Raw genomic sequence first — 24,010 nt, forward strand, 5'->3', positions numbered from 1 at the left:
AATAAAAAGAAAGAAGGAAAACATTTCTATTTTGTAAGGTGGCAATTTCTTATGAATTAATACAATGTGATTCTTATGAAAAGGTTGTATTGGATTTCATTTGACATATTAGGCTCTTGATACATATTGTTTTGTTAATGCCATAACAATTTCACAACATTCCAGTATGCATTTGTGTTCACGTTTCTCATGCTGTAGTAAACAGAATCCATAAAAGAGAGTTCTGTGAATAGCACTGCTGACTGCATGGAAACAAATAACAGCAGGGATTTAAATCTGTCTGGGATTTAAATTTCAGTTTATACTATGATTAAATTAACTTTTTTGATTATCTTAAAATTGAAAAAAAAAAAAAAAAAAAAACCAAAAAAAAAAAACCCTGGATATTAATTATTAAAAATCTTCTGGATTTGTTCATTGCCCACTAAAGAAAAGATTCAGTTTTGCCAGACCAGCTTTCAGATAACTCAAAGTATCTTTGTTGGCTTCCTCTGCTACAGCTGTTCTCCTCATTTCCTCCAGCTCTCTGACCCAGTCTTCTTTCCCGGCTTCCCTCACTCTGGGGATGAAGAAATCCAGATGCTGAAGAGTGAAGGCCGAGTCTGGCTTTAATGCGATCTGAGACAGATTCTTGATGGTCTGGTAAGCTTCGGACAGAAGAGTTGACTTTTGGTCCTCAATCTCCTGCAGATCTTGGTCAAGATAATCGAGTACAACTGAAAACCTCTTAAAGGATATATTCTCATGTTCTTTTTTAAAATCGTCAAAATCTATCACCATGCTTGCGTTTCTGATGACGTATTTCTTGTCTTCTTTGACGTGTTTGCTGTGGTGGCACTTCCCTGTGCACACGGTGCAGTAGCCGCTTTTCATGACTTCACAATATTTGGGATTAAAACCCCACCAGCAGTCAAACTCATGGCAGTTTTCCTCACAGACCGTGCAGATCGTTGCCTTCCTGCTCTTCCATGACTTGCTCTCAATGGGCACCTTAATTTTCACTGTCTTTTTTACTTTAATGGGGAAATTTTTACACTTTTCAATCTTTTCCATGTTTTCTCTCATTGCCTGCTGTATCTGAATTCTTTCAGACTTCTTTGACTCTTTCTCTTGAATTCGCAGTTGTAAGTTGCAGATAAATGCTTCAAATCGAATGCGCTCTACAAGGACAGCTGAAGTCAGCTCTAAACTTCTTCTGGTAATTTCATGCAGAGACTGAAGGAAATGCCTCATGCCATCCATGCTGTCTTCCCAGGCGTCTCTTTGAGCACGAAGGTAACGTTTCTCAGTTTGACGGTCTTCATCCTGCCGGTTGTTGAATAAGAAATGAACAGGTTGGCCTTTTTTGTCTCGTCTGCAAGGGATTCTAGCTTTGTTAATGGCACCGAGGACGTTTTTAGGTGGCAGACCATCAGAGTGTGTGATTAGAAACACAATGTTGTTCACAATGTCTTTGCCAAACAAAGACAGAACTGAACAGATAATGTAATGCTGTCTGTCTGAGAGACGATTATTAGACGCTTGAGTCACAAAACACACGGCGTCAATCTCATGAACTCCATCACTGCTCTTAAACAGCATGGCTAAATTCTCAGCAACTTCCAGATCTTTTTCCAGTCCTCTAGTGTCTCCATATCCTGGAGTATCAATGATGGTGAGAGATACAGGACTCTCTTCAGGACAGACCTCATACATGGTGATTTCAGAGGTTTGTGATTCGGATTGGTCTCTGACCTCTTCTTCTGTGATTTCATACCATAGTTCTTCCTCAAATTTTACACCAAGTAAGTAGTTGACCATGGTGTTTATGAGAGTCGTCTTGCCAACGCCTGTTTCTCCCACCAGCAGAACAATTTTATTCTGTTTTCTGACGTCTTTGTTCCCATAAGTCCATTTTCGGACTTTCCCATTATCATCAAGCACTTTTCTCTCTGTATGCAGACGGTATCGCTTTGAAGGACCTCCATGAATAAGAGTTGATCTGCTTGATGGAAGAGTTGGCAGTCTGTAAAGAACAGATGGAGGCAAATTATTTGTAGAATATTTCTGTATCAAGAATCCCAGATTAAACATATATGCAGTATATTTTCAACATGATAACATAATGTAAATAAACAATATTTGAATCCAAATTCAGCTTAAATTTAAAAGAAGGTCTAGCGACACAGGCGAATCAAACACACAATCGCCAGTTACATTTAACAAATATGTTTTGAATGCTTTGTGCTTAGTAACAGACCTTCCCCCAACACAACAGAGAAAGATTCTCCGTTACCCTGGAAACCATCTGATAAGACGTTTTACGGCCCAAAAGTATTTGGCCACATGAAAAGTCCAGAGATAAAGACACAAAGCTTGTAAAACACACGCTTTTGCCTCAAATCATAGACAAACCATCTATAAATGAATATGCACCCCAGGACATTGTATGTAAACACATAACTGTCTTTCCTAATGTTTCTTCTGTATGGTATTTTGTATCTTTTTGTCTTTGTCTTAGCAACTTACTAGTTCAGGTAACCTCATATATGTCATGCCTCCTATCAAATTAATGCTCACTTCATGATGGTTCTCACAGGCTTTCACTTAGAGAGTAACAAAAAATAAACAAAACTGGAAAAATAAATAAATAAGATGAGATCAGAAAGGGAAAGGGAAAATAAGAAGGGAGTGTTTTTACCCATTTAGTTTCAACTAGGAGATATGGCTAAGCAGGTGTCATATAAGCATATGTGTGTGATACTGCATAGATCATACTCATAGGGTTAGACTGTTAGCTTAAGCTAGCAGGGACACACCAAACAACTTAACGTCAAAAGAAAAGAAACAATGGGAAATGTTTCTAGTTCTGTATGTGGTCTACAGTGCATTTGGCCGGTAACCGTACTTCATGGACTAGGCCTGGCACTGGGGAGTGAAGACTAATAGCCTGTGTGACTCTTTAAAGAGACAACAGTTGTTAGAACTATTGTAATCTTATAGCCTAGAAATCTAGACGCACCCTAGCGGCAGCAAATTTAATTTGCCCGCAAGTGTGGTCTAGCAACTCTCAATTCCTATCTGAGCTGTATTCCTCAGAATCTGGACGGCCCAATCACATCGTTGTATAGAGTCAACGGGCGGGGCCATAATGACAACGGCCGAGTTGCGTTTGCGTGCTTCTAGTAACACAGAAACTGGCGAACGGCGGCAGTCTTTCGAATCAGCTCTGCCCGCGCCTCCGGAAGACTTGGAGTTAAGCTTTCCTCTGAGAAAAGAACAAAGAGCGGCACTGAAGTCATTCTTAAAAAGGGAAGATGTGTTCGGAGTTTAGCCGACCGGATACGGCGAATGTTTAATCTGTCAGCGAGCTCCCCTTCACCGTCGTTGCTCCGGTTGGTGTAGCGCTATCCTATCGCGTGCAGAGGGAGTTTGAAAGACAACCGTTTATCCGCCCCTCGGATTGAGCTGTCTATGGTGAGTTTCCAGACCAAACATCTTGATGTGGGTCTGGCTTGTCAGGCTAGTAATCTTATACAGAGAAGGAAGATGGTGATGGTAAGGTAACTAAAGTAAGGTAAAAGTACAAAATAATATCCTTATAGCTTCCAGAAACTAAAAGGAAAGGTATGTAGACAAGTTGACATAAATTAAATTAGAAATTAAATTAGATCGATTTTGACCGATTTGAACTGCTCAAAGCGCCACAATCCGGTGACCCCTGGGGGTCACAACAGGAAGCGCACCTAAAACTTATTGAAACATCTTTAACAAACCATTCACAAATGTCTTGTTGAAGGTGTATTCAATTAAAGGGGTACTTCAGCGCTGGGAAGATGAATCTGTATTTGAACTGGGTCATCAATGCAGTAGAAATGTGAAATTATTTTTGAATTTGGTGCCTTCTAGACTGAGAAAAGACAGAAAATGTATTTTTGTCCCATGGGGATGAAAGACTACAATTCCCAGAATGCTTCGCTGCCCTGTGCCATTCCCCAACGCCACCAACTTGATTACAGTGACTGAGTTAGAGAAGACACTACAATTAAAAACTGAACGTGTCTGTTCAATATAATGAGTGAGTCACCGCGCGAGTATCACAGCACTGAGCACTAACTGCACGAGTGATGAGAGCTGAGGTAATCGCGACTACACTCGCGGCATACATTCACAACGCGAGTTCAGTCTGGCGCGTTTCTGTTCAAGCCTTTACAAGCTTAACTTTCATTGAAATTAATTTGAGAAGTTAAAAGACTTACATTGCACACAATAGCTCCGTTTAAATGAGTGCCTGTAGCTGAGCTCTCTCTGCCAGCTGAGTGTAATCTCCCATCCCCCATGCGCAGATTCAAAAAATGCGGAAATGGCTCCCTCTGCTGGCTGTAGTCTTTGGCCTTTGGGCAAACATTCCTCCTATGATGCAAAAATCGTCAATTTGCATCATAGGAGGAATTTTTCTAGAAATAAAATGCATAAATCTCTTGTCTCAGGGAGATATGAGGGGGGAAAGCACAATAATTTGAATATACTCCAGGGTTTCTACTGATACAAAGCCATATGCTAATCGCTGAAGTAACCCTTTAAAGACAATCAAAGAACCATCTAAACCTGAGGTTTCTTATAAGGCGTGATTTTTCAGTAAATTGTAGTGCTCATTTTGTGAAAGCTGGGTTAAGCTGGGCATACACTGTGCGATTTCTATGCGTTTTCAGCAAGGTTACCTACTCACACTGTACGAGTAGATCGCATGCGATGTAAAGCCAAAACTCACGATTGATGTTCTCACACTGGCCCTCATTTATCAATCTTGTGTAGAAACGGGAGTATATGTTGGCGTTAGATTATGCTTACACTCCTCTCATCGCCTGATTTATGAAGCTGTGCGTACCTCTGCAATCCAGGTGTACGCAATACCTGCCCTTGATAAATGCTGCAGCTGAAAACGATCGTCATTAGAATAACACGCCCCTATATATTCAAGTCTCCGCCTCCCGCACACCCTCATTTTACGCCATGGACACACGGAAGACGGCAAAGAAGCGAAACTTCTCCGACGTGGAGATCAGGCGCGTCTCAATCATCTCACTAGTCCACTAGTCAGGGCACTGATTAGGACATAAGTCAATGGGCTGACTCCCTGATCAGTGCCCTGACTAGTGGACTAGTGAGATGATTGAGACGCGCCCGATCTCCACGGCAGAGAAGTTTCGCTTCTTTGCCGTCTTCCGTGTGTCCATGGCGTAAAAAGAGGGCGTGGGGGAGGCGGAGACTTGAATATATAGGGGCGTGTTATTCTAATGACGATTGTTTTCAGCCCATCGAGACCATCACCAGGGAAGTGGAAAAACACAAAATTATTTTATTTGGGAGTTTAAAGAGTGGGATTAAAGGCACCTACAAAAACAAACGAATATGGACCCAAATTAAGAGTACTGTTAATAGTGTGGAGGTTGAGAAGTGCACTCCAGCAGTTTAAAGCTGTTTGGATGAGAAATTATCACAATAATGCATTATTACAGAACATGTTTTGAAACAATTAGCATTTAATTTCGTATCACGGCACATGTAGGCTATTGGGGTGTACGATATGATGATGTGATGTGGAGTACCATTCATTCACATTAATAACTACATGACAATTTGTACGATTCTTATTATTATTATGATTTTTATTATTAATGACGCTTATTGTTATTTAGATTTGTCGTTATTATTTATTTTATTATTAGTATTATTTAAAAAAAGAAGAATGTGATTATTATTATTTTGTCAGTTTGAATTATTTTAGTCCCAGTCCGTGCGCAGCTGCCGGGCCTAACCCTGAACCGTCAGGTAAAGCGCACAGGCTCGCAACTCGAGGAATACATGCCTACAAATCAAATGCTTTGGTAAAGTCACACAAATTAAACATTGAAGTCCATGTTTATAATTACTATGCTGCTGTTGTTGTGGTTTTTTACAGTGGGTCATAATATAGCATATCTTTGTCAGTGCGTTTTGTGGTGTTATGAATTGTTTTTCTGCGCATTTTCCCACTAACTCCAAACGTGCGTACACCACCTCCTGAGCTGGCGTAGGATTTGAGCGTGCCGTACGCCAACGTCCATATTGATAAATCTCAAAGTCACCGTGGGTTTGGGTGTACGCAAGGTGTACGCTGGAAATTTGGTGTACGCACTTTTGATAAATGAGGGCCAATGTGCGGCCCGACCGTCGAGCGCGTCTTGATAAAACCCCCGTGGCGATTATAGACCATGGTGTATTATAGAGAGGTAAATGCATCAGCTATTGATATCAAGAGGATTTAGAATTTATGTATAAAATTATTATTATTATTATTAGAGTAGGCCTACTTTTATTATTAAATTGATATTACATTAATTTGCCCCCTCCCCCAACAATAATGCATAATCGACACACTGCATAATAAAATTATAGATAGATTACTCCTCACTATTTAAAAACATTTAGCCTGATTAAACAAGGAATTATAGGTCTATAATTATATGATTATAATGTCAGAACACTGCAATAATGTCCGTCTCAATGAAAAGGCAGATTTATCTAAAAACAACTTGTTAAACACAAAATGGGCCTATACTTCTCTTCTATTTTTTTCTCACAATATGGACCAAAATAGAAATATTAAGAAAATAAATAAGAAAGAAAATAAGGCAATAGGCTACGTTATCAGCATGTTGAATTACATTTATCTCTCGTTGTCTGAGAATATGCGCCGAAAGCTTGTCAGATGTTACTTTCACTTTCTGTAGTGAATAATTGACTGGGTTTGAGACTGCGTTTAAACTGCGCATTGCGAGATATCGACTGACTCGCGTTCATGAAGAAAAAGAATACATTGCAACATGACATTGTGTCAAGATGGACAACGGTTCCCACTTTCCGTCATAATAAGATTAAGTAGGCCTAGGCTAAATATTAATTAATATAAAAAAAACAATGTGAAAGTAAATCAAGTTTTAAATTTAAATTAATGATCAACTAGCTAAATGAATAATATGCACTGGATATATACAACACAAACTGGAGGCACAACAGTTTACTTAATTTCTGCTGTTTGATAGCTGCCTATATAATTAAAGATCTCCCTCTTTTCGTTTTTTTTTAATGCTTTTAAAAATGAAATGGTTAAACTTCTGCTTTGGCGCAGGCGCAGTGAGGATAATTTTAAATTCAAATGCACCATAATGCAGGATATCACATCTACGAAATAATACATTTTCTAAGATCCCCCCACAAAAAAATTGCCCCACCTTTAATATTTTTCACCAGCTGCTATTGGGACCCACCAACTTTTTAATTAGCCTCCGACGCTCATGGGTTCACATGACAAAAATGTGCTAAAAACTGATAAAAAGTTTTTGAGATGACAACATTGTCAAAACGATCCCTGTTCACATATCCATCACTTAACCTGAGGACAACTCAATTAGAAGGTATCTTAAACTGTGCAAAAAAAAACAACAACCACAATTTCCAAACTACAGTCCGCGCAGTGAAATTCGGCCATTTCCACCACTGCATAGCGGGGACCCAAAACACATCACTGAGAGTTGGAATCAGTTGTTTTTGGTTCACCCACAACAGATGGAGGAGGGTGTGGGCCCTGGCATTGTGACCAAAGAAATCTCACAGGAGGAGGGGGAGTGGGTTAGGTCAGGTTGAGTGGGTTAAAACACACAGCTGAAGGATGATGAAGGGAAAAATAAATATTGTTCTTTAACACTCTTGCACCAAGTTTGTTTGGGTGGTGGCCATTTGATGTAAACAGTTGTCTCTGACTCCAGAAGAGATTAAAGTTGTCGATGAAATTCTCTCCCTTCATCATGCAGGTTTTTAGCAGCCATGTATTAAGCCCAAGCAACCGTGAGAATCTATTTGTTCCTCTTGCTGGCAGTGGTCCACTGATGAACGGCTGAACTTTCAGTTTTCTAAGTGTTTCAAAAAGTTCATTGAAATCCCTTTTAATGAGTTCTGACTACTCTCTCTGAATATCGTTCTTCCCCACATGAATTATAAGTTGATTTGCAGTCTTATGTTTCATCAGAATGTTCTCAATTTCCCTGTTTACATCAGAAATGGTTGCATGTGGAAGGCAGCATATAGTTGTATCTCTGCTGCGAATGTTTCTGATTGTAGAGTTTCTGACAAGCAAGATGGCGCCTTTGTTTGGCATGGCCGCTGCTGTGTCACATTTATGTAGTTTTTATTTGTTTGTTTTCGTCTCTCTTATGGTTACATTAACCTTGCCTTTACACCACTGTGCCACTGCTGTTCAGACATACGATTGTTTCACCCTGATGAACATTGGAGTGTACATGGAAGGACTTTGTAACAACTGGGAAAGTTATAGTCAAACCTTTCCACCCCCATTGGTGTGTGTGCCCAGCCTACATGAATTCCGATTTTTGTTTCGGTGCCGTGGTAATTCCAAGAGGAGACGAAGGAGAAGGGGCTGCAGAGCTGGCAGTCAGGTCAGAATGAGACTGTCTGGACTGGAATGGGGGTGCACAAGCCTTTTTGTGGGTGGCGGCCGCGGTGGCTGCTGCCTGTTTTTCGCCAGGATGCAGGTGCTCGTTGGACAAGATCCCCTTTAGTCAATGTGGGCCGATGGAAAAAATGCTGTCTGGATTTGCAGTTTGTGGTGGACCTGCCTGACCAGAGACTGACCACTTGGCACCGCTGGAAACCGCGTGATTGTATCAGGTGTTTGCGGCCACTACACCTTGCCATTAAGGAGACCAGCTTGCCATCATCACTCCGTTTAGCACTGCTAAATGTTCGCTCCATCACTACTAAGGCGCATGCCATCAACGATCTTTTTACCAAGGAAAAGATGGATTTCATGTTTCTTACAGAAACGTGGCAAAAGGATAAGGAAGCTGTACATTTAAATGAACTCTGCCCTGCAGGTTGCTCTGTGATTGGGACACCTCGAATGTCACGTCGAGGTGGCGGCCTTGCTGCTGTGTATTGTGACAAATTCTTATGCAGAGTAATTAACTCCGAAACCTTCTCCTCATTTGAGTCACAGATGATTAAGGTCGGTTCTGTTCATATGTTTTATTGTGTGGTAATTTACCGCCCCCTGGTCCTACAGGCATCTTCCTTACTGATTTTACTGACTTTCTATCCTCTATAATCAAGCTGGAGAAAGTTTTAATTATTGGCGATTTTAATCTTCATATTGATGATATCTCATGTATTGCAGCTACAGACCTCTTGTCCATTACTGACTCTTTTAACTTTACGCAACATGTCTCAGGACCTACACATTTAAAGGGGCACACTCTGGACCTTGTTTTCTCATTAGGTCTAGAGATAGTAAATGTGTGTGTGGATGTACATATGAGTGATCATAGTTGTGTTTTCTTTAACCTAAATTTACCTCGGGACCCTTCACCCCCGAGAATTAAGGCTCAAAGGAGAGTTATTAACCAGGATGTTACTGAGAAGTTTTCTATTGTTTGATCCATGCCGACTAAAGGGTTGCAGTGATGCAAATGTGTATGCTGAGTCTTTTAACAGTCAATGTTTAGAAATTTTAGATGAAGTGGCACCTATGAAATCAAACATTGTCTCTCTTAAAAAGCCCTGCCCCTGGATAAATAAATCTATCCAGAGTTGTAGAAGTAAACGTCGGAAAATAGAGCGCTTATGGAAAACAACTAAACTCGAAGTTCACAGGCTCTATCTTAGGGAATTAACTGCTTCTCTAAATGAACTTCTGAAAAGTGCTAGAACGAAATACTTCTCTCAGCTAATATCCTCTAATAAGAAAAACCCCAAATTCTTGTTTGATACCATTAACTCTATTGTTTCGCCATCTGTCCCTCCAATTGCAGTTTTCTCTCCATCAGACAGTAATGTATTCCTTAACTTCTTTGTTGAGAAGATTAGGGATATTAGAGTTAGTATCTTACCTCGACCTGCCCGTATAAAGGCATGTATCTTGGCTCCTTCACATCCGTGTTTCTCCTTTAAACTAGTGACATTGCATGAGGTCACCACTCTGCTAGATAATCTGAAACCTACTTCCTGTCATAGTGATGTTCTCCTGATTATGCTGTTTAGGCAGGTTTTTGATAGTATTGGCCCCTGTGTTGTAGAAATGATCAATACTTCTCTTTTAACTGGTGTGGTTCCAAACTTTTTTAAGCATGCTATTGTTGAACCTGTTCTTAAAAAGCCAAGTCTAGACCCATTGAAACCAATGAATTATAGGCCCATATCCAAACTCCCCTTTATGGCTAAGATTCTAGAGAAAGTGGTAGCAGAGCAGCTTATGACTTTCTTAAAGATAAATTATATTTTTGATAAATATCAGTCAGGTTTCCGTAAAAATCATTCTACCGAAACTGCATTAATTAAAGTCTCGAGTGATATTTTGATGTCAGCTGATTCTGGGAAGCATACAGTATTAGTTTTACTGGACCTCACATCTGCCTTTGACACTATTGATCATAATATTTTGATTAATAGACTTCAGGATCTAGTAGGGATATCTGAATCGGCTATAAAATGGTTTACCTCTTACCTTTCTGGTAGAAGTTTTAGTGTCTTTATTAATCAGATCATGTCAGATACTGCAGGTTTATTGAGTGGTGTACCTCAGGGTTCTGTCCTGGGACCGATTCTTTTCCTGCTGTACATACTGCCGCTAGGACAGATAATTGGCCAGTTTACTGATGTTTCCTATCATCTGTATGCCGACGACATTCAGTTGTACTGCTCTTTTAATCCTACTGAGTTACATAACCTGTCTTCTTTAATCAGCTGTCTGAGCAGTATCAAGCAGTGGCTAAATGATAACTTTTTACTTCTGAATTCAGCTAAGACTGAAACACTGATCATTGCCCCTGAGCAAAGCATATCTCGGATTAAACAACATATCGGTGCCCTAAGCTCGTGTGTCCAGCCGAATCTTAGGAGCCTAGGTGTTGTTTTTGACTCGGCCATGTCCTTGGAGAAACACTCGAATCTACTTATTAAAAACTGTTTCTTTCAATTAAGGAACATTTAGAAAATAAGAGCCTTGGTGTCAAAGGCCGAATTGGAGATGATCATTCATGCTTTTATTTCATCCCGTTTAGACTATTGTAACAGTCTTTTTATTTGTCTAAATAAGAAAGATTTGCATCACCTCCAGACTGTCCAGAATTCTGCTGCAATGATCTTAACCCACACCAGTAAAAGAGTCCACATCACACCGATCTTAGCTTCCCTTCATTGGTTACCAGTGAAATTTAGAATGCATTTTAAAATTTTGGTTCTTACTTTTAGAGCCCTACAAGGACAGGTGCCTTGTTACATTTCGGACCTGTTACAGCTGCGTACGTCTTCACATAGTCTAAGATCAACAGGTCAAAGATTTTTAGTTGCCCCCCACACACATTTTAAAACAAGAGAGGACCGTTCATTTCAAGCTGTGGCACCTAGACTGTGGAATGCATTGCCTTCTTCCTTACGCTGCCTGGACTCAGTGGAAATGTTTAAAACACAGTTGAAAACTCTTCTATTTAAAGAGGCTTTTATCTAGAGTGTAGGGTTTGGCTGGTCTTTTGTGTATTTCTGTTTATTTTCATTTATACTTATAATTGTTTTTGTTACTTATTTTGACTAGAACTGTAATGTTGTGTATTTCATCTTTTTGTTGTGAAGCACTTTGTGATTTTTATCTATGAAAAGTGCTATACAAATAAATTTTAATTACTTGCTTACTAGAGTCACCCACTATCAGAGTCCTTGGCTCGGCTGCGCTCTGAGCTGAGTGACGTGAGTTGCTCGACCTTGAGCGCCTGTTAGCATTAGTGCTAGCTGCGGGCTGATTTAGTCTGTGTTCGATCACATTCATCACGTTTGGGGATTCCTCACCCTCATTCATTAATACTTTAAATCTGTTTTCGAGATGTATCGATGGTGGTCGGAAACTAGTGTTTGCAATCCTTGTGTCTGGGGTAGAGCATGCAACGGCAGCAATATATGAAGCTCGTGACAATCTGATGTCTTGAGTGCGTTTGGGTCTTGCCCCCTGTTTGTGCCATCGATTAATGTGTTGGTCAATTACTTGTTTCTCTATCTGTTGAGTAGCACTAAATTTATGGGACTCAGCTCTGCTGTATGATTCGTCCGGTTTGGAAGTTCCGCAAATAACTTTGTTTCAAGAACTGCAATCCGTTGTGAAAGTCTGTGGAAGTTTGTGCAAAAAGAGTTGAACTAAAAGAGGCCTTTTCTTATCCTTTCGATAGTAGGCAGCTGTGTTTTCCCTTCCGGAATGTAAGCTGATGGCAGGGAGAGACTGGTCGGATGAAATTTTTTGTAGTAATCCAGTCTCCAGAGTTTCAAGTTTTATCTTTAAAGTCAAGCTTTGTTGTTTGAGCACTGTGATTGATTTGCTGAAGTTGAAGTTATGAGATATGTTTAGACACTGAAGTTTAGACACTCTGTTTAGACACAGAAGCTAGCGCTGTTTGGTCTGGGTGTGCTTTATAGCTTCCTGGTCAATGAGTCACCCGCCTATGACGCATCGCCACCCTATTGGCCAGATTTCACGAGTGCTTCATGACGCAATGACGCAGAGGCGTTCCCATAGTGTTTCGACGCAGCTCGAGTTCCCTCGATAAGGGAACTTATTATTTTTCTGGAGATTAACTCTCACTGTCATAATCCACAGATGTTGTGGAAAGTTACAAAATGTTTTTACGGGGTAACTGCATTTCATACTCTTCCAAAGCTAAGGCCTCTAGAAATAAACAATTTGAGGAGCTGGAAAATAAAATACATGGTCTAGAATATCAATTGGCCCATGCTTTCTCTGACAAGCTTAATCAGAAACTCTCTTTATTGAAAGCAGAATATACTTCTCTATCTATATCTAAAGCTGAATTTATCATTCACAGAACAAAGCAAAAATATTATTTTAATGTAGATAGGTCTAGTAGATTGCTTGCACTAAAACTTAAAGAGTGTGAATCTAAAGCCAGTAAGGTTGCCCCTTATCACCACTTTTATTTGCACTTTCACTAGAACCTCTCGCACAAGCCCCTAGACAAAGCCAAACAATTTCACCTATAACTATTAATAATTCCCATCATCACATCTCATTGTATGCTGATGATATTATGCTTTATCTCTCAGATTTAAACACTTCCCTTCCAGAGGTTTTGTGAATGTTCAATACCTTCAGCACCTTATCTGGATATAAATAAATAAATTGGGATAAGTCATTCTTAATGGCACTTAATAGTATTACTAAAGAAATTGCTCTTCCAATTGGTCTTATATTTGCTAATTCATGTCCTTATCTTGGTATCAAAATTATTGTCTCTCTGTCTAGGATTGCTCAGATCAGTTTTGATGAAACTGGTCAGAAAGTCAAGAGGGATATACAAAGGTGGGATAATTTAAAAATGTCAATGCAAGATATAATTATGGTAAAGATGAACATTCTACCTAGAGTAAACCTTTTATTTTCTATGCTCCCGTGTTTTCCTCCCCCTAAATTCATCAAAGAAATTAATTCATTAAAGGTCCCATGGCATGGATTGTTTTATTATTTTATGTTTCCTGGGGTGTACTTATATTGTTAGTACAGTTTTTACATCAAAACAATTCTTTTTCTATACTGATATAAGCCCTCTGTCTTGAATGCTCTGTTTTTCAGGGGCGTGTCTGCTGTGAGTCTTCAGTGAAAACACCCACTGTTGTGATTGGCTGACATCTTTGCATTTGAAATGAGATTATGTGCAGAGGGGGCGTGGTTTAGTCAGGCGTGAGGAGGCAGCTGCAGCGCTGCCAGTCAGATAGAGAGAGACGGAGCTGGGGAAAGATTGCTGAGGAAGTGAGCGCAAGTTTATTTTGTTTGTACCTGAGAGAATAAACACGAGTGAACTTTGCAACATTATTTCTCTCACAAAATGCTTTCACCACAGCTAACAGCAAGGACATGACACGTATATATTAAGAGCTTCTGTTGAGCATAATGAGCAGCGTCATTCAAACGGCAGTTTGGGCAAGTGTGCACTGCAGATATACGTGTGACAGACCGATCCGAACATTACAAAGAGTGTTTTTCTGTAGTTTAATCATTTAAATAACAGATTTGTTTCATGCTGCTAACAGAAATGACGTGAAGTTGATGGTTTTAGTCACTGGCTTGAGTCACTGATGCATCAAGATGGCCAGCGGTGGGACTGACAGTATTAAACGATTTAGAAAGAAAATCAGTGTGAACTTGAATTATTACCTTCACATCAGAAATCACTGATCCCAGATCAGGCATTAATGAACACTGTTACTCACTGTTTGTGGCGATGCTGTTGAATCCATATGGTAAAGCCTGTGCTGCTGACATCCATTGATAAACTGAATATATTCTCTACTATAATTCTATGGGCGGGCAAAGCAGAGGAAGGGGAGGAAACCTTTCCTGTTATAGGAAAATATATATATTTCCTTACGTCATAACAGGAGAATTCAAGATCAGCTCATCTGAGCTCTCAGTTTCTCAAAGGCAGAGAAAGACAGCCTGAACTCAGTTTACACAGATCCAAATTTCTAGCCACTTGGGGACAACATTCAGACTAGGGAACTCATATTAATGTTGAAAAACCTCATAAAATAAAAATGTCATGCCATGGGACCTTTAATGAAGATACTAGCTGTATGGGAGTGAGAACTATCCTGTTTGGGTTACAGTCCTGACTGGAATAGAGTCTGGTTGAATCTCTGCTCCACCTCCAAAAACCCCTCTCTGTGTAATAAAAATTCTAAAGGTACCTTTTTGCATATGTTCTGGGATTGCCTAGTCATATCCAACTTCTGGAAACATGTAGTTCATGCGTTAAAAAACATCACAAAGTTGCAGTTTGACCTTGATCCCAGTCTCATGTTGTTAAATGATGATTCTTCTTATAAACTTACATTCGTTCAAAGAAGACTGTTAATGTCCGGCTTCACTGCTGCTAAAATATTCTGGATGCTTTCTTTTCATGATATTGTTTGCTTGGAATGCAGCACTGCAAGGATTAATGGGGCTAGAATACATACGGTTACCTATTGGATAAAACAGCCCAAGCCTTAAAGGAATTGTTGTAAACTGAAAATGTACTATATGTGATAATTTGCTGCTGTTTGTTTGTATGTTTGTTTTACGTTACCCTAAATGATTTTTTTTTAACTCTATTTATGTCCTTTTATCTTTTCAGTATTTTTGCTGTCATTTTTGTTTTGTATGTTGTTGTTATTTCAAACAAAAAATAAAACAAAATATAATCCCAAAAATAAAATAAAACAAAGATTATCTTATTTGGAAAACATAAAATAAACCCTCAAGTAGAACTGAAAATTGGCAATATAAGTAAGAAAAGATAAATGGGGGAAAAAAAATCTTGGTGTGATTTTAGACCACAAAATCGTCTGGAAAGCACGCATAAAACAGGTTAAAACAAAACTGGCAAACACCGTAGCAATAGTGAATGAATCAAGACCATTTGGATTATTAATCAATGCATAATCTGTATAATACACTACCATATTTGTGTTACTGTGTGTAAATCTGGGGAAACAACTACTAAACCAACCATCGTTATGCACATTATTATTCTTAAAATCACATATATTGAAGTTCATTAATTTGGATTAAAATAAGATGGCACACGTCATGTTCAAAGCAATAAATAATCTACTAAATCTAATAAAATAATCTAGTAAAATATTTATGGAAAGGCAGGGTGGGTTTATCTTAAGAGAAGAATTACACTTTAAAAAGCTTACAATAAGAACAACATTAAAAAGTATGTGCATCACTTTTGTGGTGTGAGGTTGTGGAACAGTTTGGAGCTCACAAAAATTGTGCAAACATTAAACAATTTAAAAAGTTATAAAAAACACTTTATTTAAGGGATATTTAGAGGAATATAGGTGATGGTGAGTATGGGTTATTATTAAGGGTGTGAACCTACAATGGTTAGGTTTGATTACGATTATCATGTCATCGATTTGGTTTACTTTGATATAACAATGCATTGATGATGCACACCATCCTCATTTATACAATTTTGTTAATATAGTCTTAAGCAGTCAGATATAAGAACTAAACCTTTAATTTGGCCTACTCAAAGAAAACCCAGGAGAAAGAGATGTGCCTTCAAAGAGCCTTCATTTGAGGTGGAGGATGAAATGCCTTAAGAACCATTGACTGCACCACGCTAGATGGCACCTTGGGCACGTAGCTCAGCCTTGGATGAAGGATGGCCTTAACTACGCCCGGGGTAAACTCCAGGCAAGTTGGTGTCACGGCCAAGGCCTGGAGATCCCTCACTCTCCTCAGAGAGTAATAGCTAGGAGAAAGGCCACCTTAATGGTCAGGTTTTTCGCCTCGGCCGACTCGAGTGGTTAGAAGGGGGCCTCAGCCAACCCCTCGAGCGCTACAGCCAGAGGGATCTGCCAGGGAGGAGCTGCCAGCAGTGCTGCAATGTCTGAGACCCATATTCGGATCGGCCAACATGGTGCTACTAACACTGGTCCCTTCTCAACGGACCCTCTCCAAAACTCCCGGGAGCAAAGTGATCAGGGAAAATGCATGCAGACGGAGCCTCGGGCACGTCTGCACCATTCTCAGGATATCTGCATCCTGACCTTAATCCCATAGAAAATATATGGGGTATTGTGAAGAGAAAGATGCGATGCCAGAGCCAACAATGCAGAAGAGCTGAAGGCCACTATCAGAGCAACCTGGGCTCTCATAACACCGGAGCCGAGCCACAGACTGATCGACTCCAAGCCGCATCGCTGCAGTAATTCAGGCAAAATGACCCCAACTACATAATTATTGAGTGCTGTACGTGCTCATACTCTTCACTTTCATACTTTTCAGTTGGCCAAGATTTCTAAAAATCCTTTCTTTGTATTAGTCTTAAGTAATATTTTTATGAAGAAAGTGGATTTGGGATTTTCCTATCCCAAAATTAGTTATAATAATCATTAAAATAAATAAATATTTGAAAGATATCAGTCTGTGTGTAATAAATGAATATGATATTCTAATTATATGACCAGCACCTGTATGTACACACTGCAGGGTGTTAAAGTAACTCTAAATCAGTGTTAAAGTTTATGAGATAATTAAGACATTAAGTGATGATTTAGCATTAGTGGTAACCTAGAAATCTAGACGCACCCTAGCGGCAGCAAATTTAATTTGCCTGCAAGTGTCGTCTAGGAACTCTCAATACCCTTCTGAGCTGTATTCCTCACAATCTGGACGGGCCAATCACATCGTGTATAGAGTCGGTGGGCGGGGCCATAATGACGACGGCCGAGTTGCGTTTGCGTGCTTCTAGTAAACACAGAAACTGGCGAACGGCGGCGGTCTTTCGAATCAGCTTTGACTGCGATTCTGGAAGACTTGGAGTTAAGCTTTCCTCTGAGAAAAGAACAAAGAACGGCACTGAAGTCATTCTTAAAGGGATCCCATGGTGTTGAGACTTGTATGGCTTAATATAACATAAATGATGTCTCTTACTGAATTATGTAGTAGAAAACCCATGAAAGATCTACGTTATTTAAAAAATCGATTTTATATTTGGACCATGGGCGGCGCCATTTTGTTTGCGTTCTAGGTTGATGACGTAGAGTGGTTGAACTCCTCAATCAGCTGGCGTTACCCGTAGCTATTTTTACCACAGCGCAACTCGAAAATTGTTTCAGAGTTAAACAAAACAAATGAATTGCTTTGTAATTGTACTTAAAACACACTCAAACATACATGTGCACACAAACTCACCTACACAAGTCACAAACAGATCGGCGGGCGCGCACACACACACCTGACTGCTCTGTCTCAATCCCATGCATCATCACCAAAACATCCTGCCTCTCTTCCTCACGTTACTTTATCCCATCGTCCTACCTAGATATTTCCCTCTGCTGGTCACATTAGGCATTACAGTTAATCTACTATCAACAGTCTATCTAGGGAACAGGATGTGTTGAACAGGATTATCAACACAGGGAATAGATTGAGGGTTATGTATGCGCGCGCAGTGCGTGCGTGTGTGTGTGTGTGTTCGCGCCGATCTGTTGGGGTGTGTGTGTGTTCGCGCCGATCTGTTGGGGTGTGTGTGTGTGTGTGTGTGTGTGTGTTCGCGCCGATCTGTTGGGGTGTGTGTGAGTCTGTGTGAGAGAGAGAGTTTGTGTGCACATGTATGTTTGAGTGCGTGAAGTCGGACAGCTGTTTGTAAATCGGCTGTACACTCGTTATTGCGGTGGAACGTGAGACTGAATGACTGCACTCGAACATGTCCACTATGATGTCGGACAACACTACAAATGGCCGTCCCTTCAAATAATGCCCTATTTAAGGGTATAGGGGTCGATTTCAGATTCAGCCCCTGTCGTGGAGACTGAGCAGCCCAACATCTCGATTGAGACAGCGCAGTCTGTCAGGTGTGTGTGCGCGCCCGCCGATCTGTTTGTGACTTGTGTAGGTGAGTTTGTGTGCACATGTATGTTTGAGTGTGTTTTAAGTACAATTACAAAGCAATTCATTTGTTTTGTTTAACTCTGAAACAATTTTCGAGTTGCGCTGTGGTAAAAATAGCTACGGGTAACGCCAGCTGATTGAGGAGTTCAACCACTCTACGTCATCAACCTAGAACGCAAACAAAATGGCGCCGCCCATGGTCCAAATATAAAATCGATTTTTAAAATAACGTAGATCTTTCATGGGTTTTCTACCACATAATTCAGTAAGAGACATCATTTATGTTATATTAAGCCATACAAGTCTCAACACCAGGGGATCCCTTTAAAAAGGGAAGATGTGTTCGGAGTTTAGCCGGTGAATGTTTAATCAGTCAGCGAGCTCCCCTTCACAGTCGTTGCTCTGGTTGGTGTAGCGCTATCCTATCGCGTGCAGAGGGAGTTTGACAGACAACCGTTTATCCCGCCCCTCAGATTGAGCTGTCAATGGAGAGTTTCCAGACCAAATATCTTGATGTGGGTCTGGCTTGTCAGGCTACATTAGTGGTGACACCTGATGATAATAAGCAGAATTACTGAAGGAAAGAGAAACATTATGAAGGCATTAAGGCACGTCCGAATGTTAGCTGCACTTCCTGTCTTCTGAGAGACATTAATCTGATCCATTTTTTGAAGGCAGCATACATGTGTTCTTTGCTGCCTTTGATATCCCACAATCCTGTGCTTTACATTCTGTGACAGTTGAGCTGGGGAAAAAAAGATGGTGTACGAAAGTTGCGTTTGCGGGTCAGTTTGTGTGTAAATGTATGTTTTTTACCAACATGTTCTACTTTTGGTGTAATTTCTAGCAATAAATTACTAATGCTGTCATTTGCCTTACAAGTCATTGTCTGATAAGGCAGCGAGGCAACGAGTCAGCTGCCTAAGTTTTCGAACGCAGCCAAGAACAGAAAAAAGAGAGACACAACATTTATGACTGACTTGTAGCTGTTACACATGACTTTTAATCAGATTTACTTTATTTCTGTCATACATCTATAGAAGGTCTCACTCACCATGTGACTTATACATTCACCTTGTCTATATCTTCATGTCCTATAGGTCAGCAGTACACTGCACATGTCCCTTTAGTAAGCATATTAACTCACCTGGCACTCATCCTGGACGGGATGTGTCCACTTCACAGAAGATCTTCACTCTTCAACCTGCTTTCAGCAAAACAACTTTACTTTTTGTACAAAGACCATATTTGTTTATTTAAAAAATATATACATTACATTTTTTTAAAAACAAAATGTTTAATATATTATACATAAATATAAATTAATATTCCTACACAGCTCCAAACTGTGTTGAGAGTTAAGCTAAACAATCAGCTTTGATGGAAATACTGGTATATTTACCAGCACACAGATCGAATATGACATGTTGCATGTAAGCAGGAAAATAAAATGCATGATTTCGGATATCCTCAGATCGGATTCAGATTTCCCTCATATGTGGGAATAAATCGGGATTCTTGCATTTGTTTCTGCCATGTAAGCAGTCAAATTGGATATGCGAGTCGTACGTCATTAAAAAGGGACAAAGGCGAATGACACCAACTGGGTGGACACAAACTGCGATCACATGACACTCATGGTACGATGGAAGAAAAGACTAATGTTTTGCTGATCTTTAAAGATGCAGAAAACAAAACAATGAATAATCATTAGCATTCATTTCATATTGCGTCGTTTTACTTCCTTTTCCCAGTTAGAGCATCTTGGGCTGTTTTGCCAGTGTAAATGCAAATATCAGATATGGGTTTCTTTTTTCACAATGCTTTTGGGAAACACAGCCCTGGGCGGTGGCTCTGTAGTTCCCAACATGCTTTGCGAGAGTAAATGCAAGTACATTCAGGGATAAAGTGTTAATTAATGTGTGTTTTAGGGAAAGATAGCAGTTTATGTTAATGATCCATTATGTTGGACATTAGGTTATTGATTACCGTTGTGCTGAAGATTAGCACTGTCACTTGTGATTTTCAATTGAACGCAACATAATAGGTATAATAACCCCAAATCGCTGTCTTCTTCTTTTTTTTTTGCTTAGCAAGGCACAGTCAATATAACTCAATTATCCCTTGTTTTATGTCACGTAAAACTGATTGAAGTATGTTACAACAATTAATTTAAAATTTGTAGGTGGAATCAGGCAGAAATAATAAAGCAACAACTGCATGTTTACAGTGGAAAGATCTGTCATTTGTTGATGGGAATATGAGTTTAAATGAGCAGATAAAACACCAGAATCAAGGTGACTGCATACGGAGGATTGAGCGAACAGTCCTTACCTTAGCCCTTTAGAGCCGTCGACAGAGATGGAAGAGAATAATCCAGAAAAGCAGAGATACTTTCAGTCTGATAACCAGCTTCAATGAGCCCAATGGGACTACATCTATACTTTTTTATCAATCTCCAGAAGAGTGATAGAAAATAGCTTTAGAAGAAGCTCAACACATATAAAATCATAATCGCCCTTGGTGAGTTCACTCGCGTAAAGGATAGTTTAATATTTGATGAACACAACCTTTGAACTCATAAGTAGGGTGTGGGTGGATTTTTGAGAATTATCTTAGACTAGAGTAATTCATGATTGTAAAATCTTCCTGGTTCTGATAAGAGTAAAACTTTGATCCAGTTGTCCAGTACTGCTCAAATTAATGTTTAATTTTTGGTGGCATTGATGAAAGTTGGACAATATATCTCACTGTCCCGCAATGCACAAAACTATTTATCGAAAGTCAAACATGCCCAGCAGATCTTATATGGTAAAAGGTAAAGAGTTTGCATGCTAATTTTTGTGCACACTGAAGACTTCATTAGCCATGATATTAACACAAAACAAAAACAAAAAATCATCTTTTTCAAGTTCAAAGGTCATTTTGAAATAAATGATACCTCCTTCAAAACATCTTTGAGTCCTGTGACTTTCACACAGAGTCCAAAGTTAACACGTACTGAGAGTCAAATGATAATACATTTAAACAGCATTATGAGAATGATAGTCAGTGAAGTCAGCATTATGACCCTGATATTACTAATAATGTCAAAAATCGTATTCAATTTGAAACAGTTATTACCATAATCTTTGAAAATGCTTTAATATCAAATACAGGTGATGGGAATTGACCGAAGTGTTACAGTCTCACACAACAGCATGCAGGTTTCGTTCTGTGTGAAAACATGGCGGAGAAGTGAGAGGTTTTCCAGCCTTTATGACCCAGTGCAGAGGGAAACTTTAATAACACTTTTATAAAACTTTTGTTGTTGTCAAAACTGTTTGAACATATAGTATGTGTTAGTAGAGAACAGGTGAATCATAACTTTAGCATGAGATTGTCTTTTCGGGTATAATATTTTCAGCATAACATTGTATGCCAGGGTATGATTTACAATTTTAAATCTAACTTGTATTAATTTGTATAAATATAGTTGTTAAAGTGACCCTATTATGGATTTTTGAAAATGACTTTTCGTGTAGTGTGTAACAGCTCTAAGTGACTGAAAACATCCTGCAAAGTTTTAAATCTGAAAGTGCAGGATATATAAAGTTATTGTCTCTCAAAAGTAAAAGTTGACTCTAAGTCAATTAAACAAATCTTTTTCTTCTTTTTTTTATGAATCACAAGCCATTTCGTTTTGAAGGTTAGACTTATTGTGCACATTGCGCTTCATATTGTGTAGGTATCAGGCTAACCCGCTAACTCATGTTATTACTGTCTTACTGAAACACTACTGTAAATCAGCTGCAGTATTACCTAAAACTAGTCTATTAATGCAGATCATCTGTCCTTCTTACTACTGTGAGTAAAGATAAAGGCTGGAGAAGGGTTTATTTGACAAACTTTAATGTTCCATCAGTCATTGACGTTAGTGCTGGGCTAACGGATTAACCTTTATTGATGCAATTCCTGCATGTGCACCCCTATACATTAAGCCCCTTTCACACTGCGATTCCGGCAAATACACGGATAATGCGACCCGGCATTTGTTCCTTCACAACTGATGAAATGTATGCAGCTGTGTGTCGTTCAGTTAGCTCCCTTACAGCCAAAGTGCTGAAGGGGCAGTGGGCCAACACCCTTGCCTCTTCATCATATGCATCTTATCCTTTTGAATGATTTTTAATAACCTCATGAATTTAATAATCAGTTATTATCCTTTCAAAATAATGAATTATTGACAATCAATTTTATTTGATCATTAATACATTTAACTATTATTTAATATGATTTTGACTCTATGTCTGCTGTATGGTGTCTTTTGCTTTCCAGAGACGGTCTGACAAAGACAGTCTGACCCCTATCTATGTGCCCTGATATAGATAGCTTGACCTCTATCTCTGGGTCCTGACCAACAGGGCCTTGGAGAGAAAGTTAGAACTTCCAAGAGGTGAATCCTGCCTGTTGTTAGTAACCCCAGGACAGGAAGGGGTGGGAGGATTGGAGTCTCCCAATTGTGATTTCTTCCCATTTATATAGTGTGATTTTTCCCATTGATAGAAGTACATTTTTGTCTTTATATTTCTTTATAGAATGAGGTAGATGACATTAGTCATACTTTTCTTTCTGGAGATTGTTTGTCATGTGGTGTTGATATCTTGTTCTGTTGATAAGCTCACTGCTGCGCTAACCTTGGAGGAGAGATGTGCCCTAGTGTCTTGTGTGTGTGTGTGTTACATGTTCTGTGCAGGTCTTTCAACTGGATTGGACCGCTTTTCTCACACCCTAGACCTCTTGGCGTCTTTCTAGGACTCCCCTGAAGTCAACCCTACCCCAATCTTGGGATTGTCTGATGTATACATCCTGATTATTCTCGCATGACACATTGTTTAGACTTTATGCCAATCAGTAATATTCCACGTGTTCGTAATGATGTAAATCATGCCCTTGAAATTGGTATAACTGGTGTGGTAATTTTGTGTAAGGTTGTGTAGAGTAGAGTCTGGCCTGACACCGCCCTGAGAGACTCTGAAGCTGACTCTACCGATGAAACTGCAAACTATTCTTCAGTAAAATTCTCTCCGATGATTGAACATCCTGACTCCTGTTCTTCATTTCGCATATCTGGTCTATGGGTCAAAACTGTCAACCCCTAACAGTGCGCAACACATTTTTTTTCTCCGTCAGTGTTCTGTACATTTATGCCAAGAACAGATCGGTCTCTGCATGTGGCTGAATCAATTTTAAGCATTAGTAGCCTTCCCTTTAACTCATTCTTGTGCTTTTCCCTTCCCACCTGAGCAACACTAGACACCATATCATGGATATTTGAGGAGTTGATAGAAAAATCATCTCCTGTTGTAATGGGTTAATCATTTTTCTGAAGCCAGTGTCTTCCATTAATGTAAATGGTTTCCCATTGACAGTTACCCGCTCTATGCACGCATCTTTGAGAACATCAATTATTCAGTTGAATATGTAGGCCTGTTGTCTTTGGCTTTTTAACTATGACCACATCCAGAATTGTTTGTCAGTCTGCTG

At 39.5% G+C, this 24,010-nt stretch overlaps 1 protein-coding gene across 1 annotated transcript; it reads right to left on the reverse strand.

Annotated features, from left to right (window-relative positions):
* Window positions 1–384: 384 nt before the first annotated feature.
* LOC137088422 (uncharacterized) lies at window positions 385–21,016 on the reverse strand. The gene is made up of 3 exons (XM_067452112.1): window positions 20,819–21,016; window positions 19,632–19,688; window positions 385–2,005 (listed from the first exon to the last, which is right to left on the reverse strand). The coding sequence occupies exons 2-3, from the start codon at window positions 19,640–19,642 to the stop codon at window positions 415–417; spliced, it is 1,602 nt and encodes a 533-aa protein (XP_067308213.1). The 5' UTR covers window positions 19,643–19,688; window positions 20,819–21,016; the 3' UTR covers window positions 385–414.
* Between the last annotated feature and the right edge of the window lie 2,994 nt (window positions 21,017–24,010).

Source organism: Pseudorasbora parva, chromosome 1 (assembly GCF_024679245.1).
Source record: "Pseudorasbora parva isolate DD20220531a chromosome 1, ASM2467924v1, whole genome shotgun sequence".
NCBI classification, from domain to species: Eukaryota; Metazoa; Chordata; class Actinopteri; order Cypriniformes; family Gobionidae; genus Pseudorasbora; species Pseudorasbora parva.